Source organism: Python bivittatus, unplaced genomic scaffold (assembly GCF_059951505.1).
Source record: "Python bivittatus isolate LINGU-HERP-01145 unplaced genomic scaffold, Pbiv_v1 ctg000580_np1212, whole genome shotgun sequence".
Taxonomy (NCBI): domain Eukaryota; kingdom Metazoa; phylum Chordata; class Lepidosauria; order Squamata; family Pythonidae; genus Python; species Python bivittatus.
The window spans coordinates 7,067,581-7,079,909 of NW_028277087.1; the positions used below are offsets into that span (position 1 = coordinate 7,067,581).

The following is a 12,329-nucleotide window of genomic DNA, read 5'->3' on the forward strand; positions in this document are numbered from 1 at the left end:
GGAATTCTGGGAGTTGAAGTCCACACCTCTTAAAGTGGCCAAGGTTGAGAAACACTGCTCTACGCTCGTCTATTTAATCATAATAACTGTATTTAATTTAGAGAAAATCCAATTTAGCTATTGTCTTGGATGCATCAAGGTTTTTTTCAATGCAGACTCCAGCATGCTATTCAAAGGCTATATTCTTCCCTTGGCAAGAGAAAAGTACCCAGTCTGGATCTATCTCGATTGGACTCAAGTACCATCTGGATCAGCCTTCTGCAAAATATGATGTCTTCTGACTATTTTCCCCCCTGTGGAGCCCTGAAACTGGCTACAGCAAAGATGATGACGTTGATAACCTGGTAAAATACATATATTTAACAAAAGTTAATGTCACATAAGCCATTTTTCAAAAGAAGTATAAAAGAAATATATGGCACTGAACATGATGTTCAGCCACCGAGAAATGTTGAATATAGTTTGAAGCAAGAAAAATTACTAGCCTTTATTTCTGTATTAAGGCATCTTTTTGTGGTGACCCTGTCAAGGCATATTCAACTTACTGAACAATGTATCACAATATCACCAAGTAGAATACATTACTATCTAAAAAATTATTTTTGCGGCAGCAGAGAAAAATAATAGTGGCACAAGACAACAATAGAAACATACAGAAACCTGTTGCAAACAGAATCAAGAAACAGCAACTAAAATGACAAGCAGTTTAATATAAATATCAGTTAAAAGTAGTTTGGAATAAATACATCTTCGAAGCTTCTTTTAAAAGGCATCAGAGGAACAGCTATATATGTCTAGGTAGGAAAGGTTCTCCAGGATCTGAGTTCTCATCTTGTGTTCAGTAAGATACACTTGAAAATTGGTGGGTAAAAATATTGGTGTATCAAGAACATGGCTGAATAAACTTCCCAGTGCATAGAGGGGGTGGGAAGATGGGTAAGGTTTCAATATCGCACACATCTCATTGTGCCACCCCAGAATAATTTGGGCAAATAGTACCTATTGCTGGAAATGCAACTCTAGAAGTGCCAGCATTTTGCATCCTTTATCTTCTTGATCACTAGAGGCATTAGCACAGTGTTTTTCAACCTTGGCCACTTTAAGATGTGTAGACTTGAACTCCCAGAAATCTGGGAGAATTCTGGGAGCTGAAGTCCACATATCTTAAAGTGGCCAAGGCTGAGAAACACTGCATTAGCAGCAAGCATTAGTTCTTTGTTCCTCTCATTGTCTACGCTCTACTTCCCTGATTGGAAGACTGTTCTATACAGCTGGCTTCCTAAAGGAAGAATACAGTAGTCCTTGCTTAGCGACCACTCATTCAGTGACCATTCAAAGTTACAATGGTGCTGAATGAGGAGACTTTTGGCCAGGCCCAAAGTTGCAGCCGTTGCAGCATCCCCATGGTCACGTGATTGTGATTTGGGCACTTGGCAACCAGAACGCAATTACCACAGTTACAGTATCCCATGGTCATCTGATTGCCATTTGCGACCTTCCTTGCCAGCTTCCGACAAACGAAGTCAGTGGGGAAGCCAGCAGGAAGTCGCGGTCACGTGATGTCACGCTTAACAACCATGCATGATTTGCTTAACAACTGGAACTGCCAGAACTGCTGTCATAAGTCGGCGTGGTCATGTGATTTTTCGCTTTACGACTGCATCGCTTAGCAACAGAATTCCCAGTCCCAATTACGGTCATTAACTGAGGACTGCCTGTAGTGAATTTTCTCTTCTCCCCCACTACAAGGACTGAAAACTCAGAGATGCACACTTCCTATTGGGACACATTACTTAATAAACATTACTTGTCCTTTTGGACCTTAAACATCCATCTCAAGATCCTCTGAATGGGTGAGGGACAATTCTCATCCTACACTCTGCTAATTAGGGGTCTCTGTGAATAAAATGGGAGAGTCCAACTTCCAACTTTCCCTACTATCATAAAAAGCAAGACCAATGTTATAAGTTTGCTATGTACACGGCCACAGAAATTTCATTGGTGTGGAACGGGGATTAGTATTGTTGTCTAAAACTGTACCTCAACCCCCGACAGGTTGACTGTCTCCCCTGCCCTTCTCTACCTGCACCCGCAGGACTCAGCCACCATGTCTGGGTAGACCTTAACGATCATCCCTTGATCACTCGTAAAGGTAACCATGAGACTTTGGGAATATTTCACCGGGACACAGCAAGGGGCCCGCTGGAGCGGCATGCCCTGTTCATACATACGCAGCAGGAAAATGGTGTGGGAGTAATAGTCCGGGATGCGGGTGGAGAGCGGGCTCTGGCAGGGGCCCACGCAATTGTTGGCATTGTACGACTCCGGTAAAATGATGTACCTCGTGGAGACTAGGCTTATCCTGAGCTCTCGCAGTCGGCAGTAGTCGTCCTGGACCTGAGTGCTGCGGTTGGCACGTAAGGACACCTTCCTGGCTTCCCGCCAGCGAGCGCGCACCACCTGGAGAGCCTTGAGCAGCAGAAGGCTGTGGATTTTTCTGCGGGCCTGTGTTTCCTCTGCTTCTCCAGGATCACTAGTGGGAACCTCTTCCAAGCCCCTCGAAGGGTAGTAGCAGAGAGTCAGCAGGGTTCGGAAGAGGTCTGCGTTGGCTTGGAAAGAAGGCATCGCTCTCAGTTCTCGGATCACAGACTGCAGCTTCTGCAGCAGTTGCCGAAGCAACTTTCCCTCCAGGTGCCACTGGCCCAGGTGGTGCTCCATGAAGGCTTGGCTGTTCTCGGGGAAAAGGACGACTAAGTGATTTTCAGACTGCACCAGCCACTCAAAAGCTACTTTCTCTGACAAGTTGAGCAACTCGTGCGGAAGGCCCTCCATTGTGTCAAAATCCAGCCGGAGGTGCCCCTGGGAAGCAGGAGGCTCGCCAGAGGGGTTCAGGACTTTGTTGACAAATTGGGAGAGGGTCCCCAGAAAGTATCCAGGGCTCGTGAGCCCTGACACAGTGGTATTGGTTTGGTTAGCGATGGTGGCGGCCTCAGATGGTGTGTGGGCCACACCGGAACTCAGCAAGCTGCTGGAGAGAAAGCAGATTTTTAAAAATGATTTGACTGTTTCCTTGTTCTGCACTCCCAACTCCTCTCTGCAGGCAGGAGCCACAGGCAGGCATTCAAGGTTGCTGAGGTCAAATGGCGAGTTGAATATCTACCCAGTTGCTCATAAGAAAACTAGATTCACACTTTATGCTAAGCCATAAAGCCATGTTTGCTTACTTATCACTGAATTTATCCTGCCTTATCTTGGGCTACACTGGGTGGTCTCCCTTCCTTTTATCCCCACAATAAATTGATTGGGCTGAAAGAGAGCAATTCACTGAGCTCTGTAGCTGAGACTGAGACTGGAAAGAGGAAACCAAAGTTCAAGATCTCCAACAACCATGGAACACTTCGCTACTACATTGCACCGCTTTATAATAATGCCATGTAGGAAAATTTGCCTGCATTTTCTTCCTACCAGTTCTCATCCAGTTTAATGGAAGAAATATGTTTGGATGTTTCTTTCAAAAAGTAAGTTCAGCGAAGTTCTCAAAGGTAGAGTGTGATGGACATGCACATACCAGTAATAAGACAAGGGGTGTTTGTGAAGGTTCTTTGGTCCTCAATGGTTGACAGACTCACTGGCTCCCAACCCCTCAATTAAATCCAGAACATCCAAAAGGGTTTCCTCTGGTGGGGCTTTTTCCACTTTGGGAAATGTGGCAGTCAGAGAGATGGAAATTATTACATAAAACAACAGGGCTAGCAGCAGCAGCAGCGTCAGTGATCTCAAAGCATAAAGAGAAACAGGAAAGAAATTCTCAAGCGCTCCTGGGGGAAGAAAGAAAAAAGGCCGATTCCCCAGAAGAAAACGTCAAGACCATGCAAGATGGCATTCAGCCCAGCTTTAGTTTATAAACCTGCTGCTTGCAGACCTCAAACATTAAATGAAGATGAATGAACTGAATTAATTCAATTCACCTTAAGTCATGCAAACGTTTTAAAATGGCTGCCTTCTTGAAAAACCCCCCATCAAGCAAGACCACTGACACGTCCTGCTCCTTCAACTTTGTCCAAAATCAGACAAGATTTCGGCATTTTCGGAGGAGATTTTGGAAACAAGCAGTAATGAAGTGGCTCTAATCTGCTTTTATTTACACGGCTGCTGCCCTCGGAAGGGACAGGATGTTCCTTCTGAGGGCTTCGCAAAGTCCTTATCAGGCTTCTTGGCAGGCAGGATCGGAAGTTTAAACAGGCCCGTAGGAATCTGAGATCTTCTGATAAATGCAATTTACTTCGGAAAGCTAAAAGGCCTTTACAAAAGAATTCTGGCAACTGCTTTGTATCCGATGGGAGTCTTATTAATACTGGGATCTAAGTACCTTGCTTGAACTCTGCAACAGGCTGGATAGCCCTCTCTTTTGGGCAGGGGGCTTTGTTCCTACCTGCCTCTGTTTTGGCAACAGATATGATAGGCTGTCTCCCTCTGAGCATGTAAGAACTAACTCTCCCACTCCCTTCTCTGGCCACTCTTGGAAACTGGAACCTGGACCGAATGGAGATTCCATCTGATCCAGCAGAATTTTTTTCTCTGATTTATCCTGTAGTTGTCCTTGGGAAAGCATCAGGTATAAAAGGCAGTAGTAGAGAACATGCAAAATGTGGAAATAGCCCACACAATCAGGAAAGCTGCAACCATGGGAAGAGCTGGTGCAGTTGTTCTCTCCTGCGGGCCTGGAATTTAGGCTCCAGCGGAGAACGGGGTGCAAAGTCAGAAAAGGGGAAGAGAGGGCTGGTCACCTGGGTTTCAGGTACGGCAACGCATCTAACTTGCCATCTGCAGAGAGGAAAGAAGTGGGCGGATGGGGGCCGACTCCGAAGCTTTGTTTCACCAAGAGCAAGACTGCTGGGGTCCTGCGGGTGAAGCATTTGGCATCGAAGCCAAACAGAAGGTCCTGAGCTTCATCAGACGAGACAGCAGCATCTGGGGGCAAGAATACAACAAAGGAACAAGAAAATGGCTGACTGGACCAGCAACAGTCATCCTTCCTCGGTTGCCGTAGGTTCCTGAGGCCGGAGAAGCAGTGGAAACCAATTAAGAGACCATACAAGTGACACGGGCATCGTATGCCAGGTTATCATCTCACACGTGGCTCAAGTTCTTAGCCCTAAAGCCGCTCTCAAATCTTTCATGGGAAGTTGAAAAAGAAATCAGAAGAAGGCCCAAAACCTTTTTCAGGAAATCAGGGAGACGTTAATATATATATTAAAAAGTGTCAACAAAAATTAACCCTAGAGACCAACAGAGCAACAGACCTTTCTCTGGGAAAAAGAAACAGGAGGAATCTGAACAGAAAATATGAAAACAACAATGAGCCATGTCAGCCACAAGAGCTTGCAATGTTAACGCACCCTGATTACCTAGATTACTGCAATGCATTTTACATGGGGCTGCCCTTGAAGACTACTCTGATACTTCTAATGCAGTAGCCTGCTTGCTGGTGGGTGGGAATGGCTAAAATCAGCAGTATAGCACCGGTATTGTGCTCCCAAATTTTTCCAGGGGCAATTCAAAGAGTGGCTTTTCACCCAGAAATTGTGCTTTTCACGTGATGGGCACAATCTTGTGAAACAGCCTCCCTTTCAGAAACTGGATCAGTTCTCTCTCAATTAGCTTTCCCTTGCCTGGGTAAAATGGAATTTCTGATCCAGCGCTTTATATCTTATGATGTGGTTTGCACTTTTTTGGTGGATTTATATTGGTTGATTTGATTTATCATAAAGGTTTTAATTCTGTTGCTAACTGCCAGCAGTCCTTAAGGATTATGGCTGTCCATAAAACAAACAAAGAAATGGTTAATGCTATTTTGTCCTCATAATGACCCTGGCGAGATGGAGAGAAAGCCCAGCTCGAGGTTATCCACATGAATGGGAATTTGAACCCACGCCTCCCCAACCTTGCTAATTACGACATGCCCGCACCTTTTAAAAGCAGATTTATTTATATATCAAATTACCAATTTTGCTAATATTGAAATTAGGTGATTTATTAGGGTGTCTGGCACCAGACACCTTAATAAATCACCTAATTTCAATATTAGCAAAATTGGTAATTTGATATATAAATAAATCTGCTTTTAAAAGGTGCGGGCATGTCGTAATTGTTGAGGTTTTAATTTATACTGGGGAAATCCAGGGTTACAAGCTAGACTAAAAGGTTAAACTTCCATATCATGCCAAGAAAAGTGTTTGGCTGCGTCCATGTAAATCAGCAGGAGTCAAGACAATTCTGTTTTATTTTAATGCTACAGTAATACAAGCATCAAGATGTACATCAGACACAAGAAAACTTGCAAGCCACATGGAATTGAACTACAATTCCCAGCATGCCTCACTATTGGCCAAGTTGGGCAAGGTTCCCGGGAGTTGTCGTTTAGCGCTTCTAGAGGTCCACAACCGCCTTGCTTGTGATGCCTGCGAAGGGCTCCATTCTACATCAGAGAAAATCACTGCATTTTGATCATTGTTTAGAATTGGGGTTTTTCGAAACAGAGGAAGAGGAGATCCCACATGGAAGTATCTCGTACCTGTATTGTTTTGGTGCCGGATTTCCAAGGACAGCTCATAGCTTAATTCACCAGGAGAATGTCTCCCTGACAGCACTGAGCCCTGGAGGACAAGATAGCGGGTTCCTCTAGAAAGGCAAACCACCTGTGATGGGAAAATTTCAAAAATAAACACACTCCACCTTTCGTACAAAAACGAACACATTCGACGCTCATACATTTGATTGACGTCCCTCTCCAAGACATTTATTGGCATCTTGAAATGCAGAAGCTCCCTTGGTGTTTCATTCTCAGGACTAAGAGTTATTTAATCTCTGCAGCCTGCTAAAAGTACCAGCTCTGTCTTTCTTTGGATAGTAGAGTTAGAAGATACCTTGTAGGTCCAGTGTTTCTCAACATCAGCAACTTGAAGATGTGTGGACTTCAACTCCCAGAATTCCCCAGCCAGCATGGCTGGCTGGGGAATTCTAGGAGTTGAAGTCCACACATCGTCAAGTTGCTGACGTTGAGAAACACTGATCTAGTCCAACCCTCTACCAGCTCTAGAAATCCACTAAATCATCCATGACTGGCAGTGCAGACTCCATTTAAAAATCCCAGGGAAGGGCAATCCACAATTCTTAACAATTATCTGCTCCACTTTGTTACTGTTCCAGCCTCCAGGAAATTCCCCCTAACGTTTCGCTAAGATTCAGATTAAATTTCAAACCCAGCCCTTGGTTTCAACAGAGAAAAAATTAGGGGGGCATTCTATGGAGAGGTGGGGTGTCAAAAAAGCGTGACTGGTGTAAAAAGGGTACAGGGCTTTGCACGACTGTGGTCACTACCTTGTTTTTTTCGATGCAGCCTTTTTGGTATCTGTAGACCATGTATCTTAGCTCACCTTAGTCTGAGCTAAACAAGCAAAAAAGCTCCTTGAAGCATCCATTGTAGGACGACATCATCATCATCATCATCATCATCATCATCATCATCATCATTATTATTATTATTATTATTATTATTATTATTATTATGTCTTTTAAAAAAAAATGTTTGGTCAACTCAAAGTGGCAAACATACTTAATACTCCTGCCTCCTATTTTCCCACAACAACAACCCTGTGAGGTAGGTTGGGCTGAGAGACACCAACTGGCCCAAACTCACCGAGCCAGCCAGAGTCCTTTTCAGCTTGGCAGCTCTCCTTTAAACCCACTCCAGCTTCTCCATGTCACTTTTAAAGTATGGTGCCCCCCAACCAGGAAACACTACTCCAAAGTGAGGTTCGACCAGCACAAATTACAATGGAATTACTATCTCCAGTGATTTGGACGCCATGCAGCCAAAGATTGTGTTGGCCTTTTACGCTGCTGCATCGCACTACCTCCTTATGTTCAGCTGGTGGTTACCCAACATTCCTAGATATTTTCATGTGCTGCCCCCAGCCACTCCCCCCAGATCCATTCCTATGCATTTGATTTTTCCTACCTGGATCCAGGACCTAACACCGACCAAACAGAGAAGAATATTCACCCTAGAAGCTCAGGGTGAAAAAGAACATTCACAGGTTGCTCACGCAAGAGCTGAAGGCCCTTGAAATGTGTTTCTGCCAAACCTTTAATGTTCATAGGTAGACCACCTCTATATGTGGAGGTTCCATTTTGCTAACTGACTTAGAAAAGACTCGAAGGCCCTTCCTTCTCTTCTAGAATGAAGCAACGGAAGAAGAAAATATTCTCTTTTCCAAGGTTCCCCAATACCAAGAGGTAGAGGGCGGTTTGCTCATGAATACGCAGGTTAGCATAGCTGACTATGACGCATGGATGACATCTGTGGCTCAGGGGAAGGCTGGGGGCTCCTTCTTTCAAATCGGACTTCACCATGAAGCTCCCTGGGTGCCTTTGGGCAAGACACTCGTAGCCGTGTCTACCTCACAGGACTGTTGTGAAGACAGAATTGAAATGGTGGGAGGAAGGTATGCTCTATTGATCTCCTTGGAGAATTGAGGGATATTAAGAGTAACGCAAGCTTTGTTGGAAATGTAACCAACAAGAAGGGTCGTTCTACCATATGTGGTGGATGTGTAAAATTGCAAAGAAATTTTGGACTCAAATACAAACCTTGATGCAGAGCATACTACAAATACAGATTCCATTTAAACCAGAATTATTCCTGCTGGGGATAATGGACTTTCAAATAGGAAAGCATCTTATTAGAATTACTCAATACATGATTACCGCAGCAAGACTTCTGTATGCACAATTTTGGAAAACCCAGACACTACCAACAATACAAGAATGGTTGTTAAAACTGATGGAAATGGCAGAAAATGATAAACTGACTTGTTTATTAAAAGAAAATTCAAATAATTATTACCTTAAAGAATGGAAACCATTGATGGACTATTTGCAAAATGCAGGTGGGGCAAAGCTTACATGGGGATTTGAAGATTAGATTATAAATGTAATGGGATATGTTTTGACAAAGAATTATTCCTACTTCATGCATTAAAAACTAGCACTTATGACACTCTTATTATTCTTAAGACCAGAGATAGATTGGAAGCTATCTATTTTTCATGTCTTTTTTCCTTTTCTTTTACTTTATCTCACTTTTTCTTTTCCTTTTCTTTATAATTTGTATTTTCAATTTTCTTTTTCATTTCTAACTTTTAACTTTGTAATCTTAAAATCTCAATAAAATACTATTAAAAAAAAAAAAGAGTAACGCAAGCGACGTCTCGGGGGCGGGGGAGGGAGTTGTCTCACCAACCTGCTTTTGATGTAAACCTTCCCCTCCCATTAGAAATTTCTTTGGGACACCGTGATGCACCAATTCCTTTTCTCCTTGATAAAAGACAAGGAGGACAAGCTGCAAGGAGCTGAGAGGCTCTTCCACGTCCTTCTGGAAAGTCAGCTTAAACCTGAGTTTTGTCTCGGCTTCCCATTTCACTACCAAAAGAGAAGAAGGAAACGGAAGATGGATACAAAGCAGGATCCCCCCCGTTCCCTTAAAAATAAACCACACGGGGTGCCATCCTGTCTCATCCTGTCCAGCAATCTTCTCTTCCTTCCCTCCTAGTCATCGGGGTTTTCACCCTGGCGTTTGAGCAGATGCTTTTCATCTTTTAAATTCGTTTTCGTTCTTTACTGTATTGAAAAACATGAAAAGAGTTGACCCGGGGGCATCCACAGGGTGTGGGCAGAGCTTCAATCACACCACTGTGCCTGCCATCTTGACTTTTTTGACCACATCCTGCGGGTGCCTCTGAATTGAATACCATCGACTTGCACTTACCTCTCAAGGAAAAATGGTACGTTCTGTTAGCAAGAGATGGACTGAGGGGAGCTTCAGCCAAACACCAGCTGGATTCACACACTGTTCGATGAGGCTAAGATGGAGCAGAGTAGACTGTGATTCAATGCATTGTGGGAATCCAGCCATTGGTTTAGCAGATTGTGTGAACCAGGCCAAGACCTCAAGATGCCATAATTTGGTGTATTTTGGGGGGAACATCATGTGGTACCCATGTTCTAGCAATTGGATTTGTTAACTCTCTGGCTAAGAGCAAGGTGTGAACTAAGCCAAAGAACCATAGAATTTAAAAAAGAAGAAAGGTGGCCATCTTGAGATGTAAACATAAGTCAATGGTATTCACATTCAGAGGATGTGGTCAAAAAAGTCAAGATGGTGTCCATCTAGTCTACCTCCTTTGTTATTTCCACCTTTTGGAATGACTGAGCTCTTGTCTGCCCATCCAGCAACGTTTCCTTCCATATTTGCTCACAAGATGGAGTCTGCATCCTGGGTCATCTTGATTTATTAAGTATTGCAAAACTACAAAAGGTTTGCTTTGCTCAATGCCATAGGACAGTGTTTCTCAACCTTGACCACTTTAAGATGTGTGGACTTCAACTCCCAGAATTCCCCAGCCAGCATGGCTGGCTGGGGAATTCTGGGAGTTGAAGTCCACACATCTTAAAGTGACCAACTTTGGACAACACTGCCATAGGGGGTCTTTTTTTTTTATCAGAGGGCAGTAATTCAGAGCTGCAGCTGAAGCTTTCACTATCATCAGAGTGACTGGGAAGATCTGTTTTTTTCAACTATTTGCAACAGCTGGAAATGAGTATTTATCCTTTGTATGTTGCTAACTCTGTTTTCTTGTAATCTTGTAGCTGGCAGCTGATCTCTACTTTGAAGGTCGAGGAGAGGGTCCCTTCTTGAAACATCCTTCCCCCTGCAAAAAAACAACAACAACAACCCTGCAGAGGGTCTGATTTGGACTTCTGGCCAACCAACATCTCTGGCCCGTTCAAAAAGACTCCATTCCCACAAGAAAATAAATAATCTTTGGAAAAGGAGAAAAAATGGTAAGATCTCTTAACAAGGACTGAAATAGCTTAAAGGGTGCAAAATGCAGATTTCTTGTGGGAATGGAGTAGAAGATACCAATATCAATCCAGAAAGACCAGAAAGGGAAAGGGGGAAATATATATATATATATATATATATATATTTATTTATTTATTTATTTATATTTCCCTCTTTCCCTTTCTGGTCTTTCTGGATTGATATTGGTATCTTCTACTTGCATATGGAAAGGAAAGGAGGAAGGAAAGGAAAGGAGGAAGAATGTTGGAAAAGCACCAGACGTCGTCTTTATCACTGGTGTTGATCAAGGCCAATTTCTAAAACTCTTTATGCTTTCTATAAATGGGGAGAGAGGGAAGAATAGTAATAATGCAAGTGTTGTCTTTCCACCCTTCTCTCCACTTACCTTCTTCCAGATGCAACATGAAGAAACGGTGTCCTCCAGGCCTGCCCAGAGAATCAGCCACATGCTGGAGTGATCCAAGAAGGCTGTGGGGTGGGCTTGAGGGACATATCCCAAAGGTCTCCAGGTCCTCTCTGCTCCAGACAGATCTCCTCAGTGCCTTCAAGAACCCACTGTCATAACGGCTGAGGAGGCCACCCACCTCCAGATGGTTAGGACCCCAAAAGCTGCCCCCATCCAGCCTCACATGACACACTGATTCCTCTGAGCTTCCGTGAAGCCATGGCTGAGAACCAGATTGGGGCCATAAACTCAAGGGTCTCACCTCCTCAGCCAAGGGCTGATGAGGTGGGAAATGTCCAGGGCTGTCTTCTGACTCCCGTGAAACAACCACGACCTTCGAAGGGGGTTCCTCGAAGTCCAATGCAACCTTGACTTGGTCTTCCTCTTCTGGGGATTTCAGTTCTCCTAAAGTGGGACCTTCCAATGGTCTCTGAGGGCTTTCTTCTAGGTGGTTTCTCCTTGCAGGCGAGGAGAGGGACTCAGCCGTTAGCCAAAGACCCAGGAGGATGCTGGCAAGCCCAAGCTGCATGGTTGCTTCCCTGAAGAACTAAAGCCACCTCATCAGAATTCCCCAGGGAAAATTCGGAAGGGAGTGAAGGCATCGGATAACACACACAAACACGCACACACACACAAAGAGCCATGGCCTGAATTTTTCTTCTTTAACCCATGTGGCCTTGAATGGACGGTACACACCTTCCTGGAGGGGTTTTTGCAACAGGGAGGGGAAGCTGGCTCAAAGAAGCCGTCCTGTTCTATTTTTAGGTTTTGATATCTCTAAGTCTGGATGCTTTAGCAAATGCAAGACATCCGAGTGGGCCCAACCTTGATGTAAACGCTTTTATCATGTTCTCCGCCCAAGAGATCAAAGCAAAGCAAAACCCATATACTCACGCAATTTGAACTTCACAGTCTTTACACTGAAGAGCTTCAGACTCTGCTTATCCTGTTTTTTTT

The 12,329-nt window shown here is 44.0% G+C and overlaps 1 protein-coding gene across 1 annotated transcript; it reads right to left on the reverse strand.

Annotated features, from left to right (window-relative positions):
* Window positions 1–44: 44 nt before the first annotated feature.
* AMH (anti-Mullerian hormone) lies at window positions 45–12,030 on the reverse strand. Its single transcript, XM_007442178.3, has 5 exons — window positions 11,313–12,030; window positions 9,305–9,483; window positions 6,575–6,698; window positions 4,788–4,971; window positions 45–3,028 (listed from the first exon to the last, which is right to left on the reverse strand). The coding sequence occupies exons 1-5, from the start codon at window positions 11,899–11,901 to the stop codon at window positions 2,080–2,082; spliced, it is 2,025 nt and encodes a 674-aa protein (XP_007442240.1). The 5' UTR covers window positions 11,902–12,030; the 3' UTR covers window positions 45–2,079.
* Window positions 12,031–12,329: the final 299 nt, after the last annotated feature.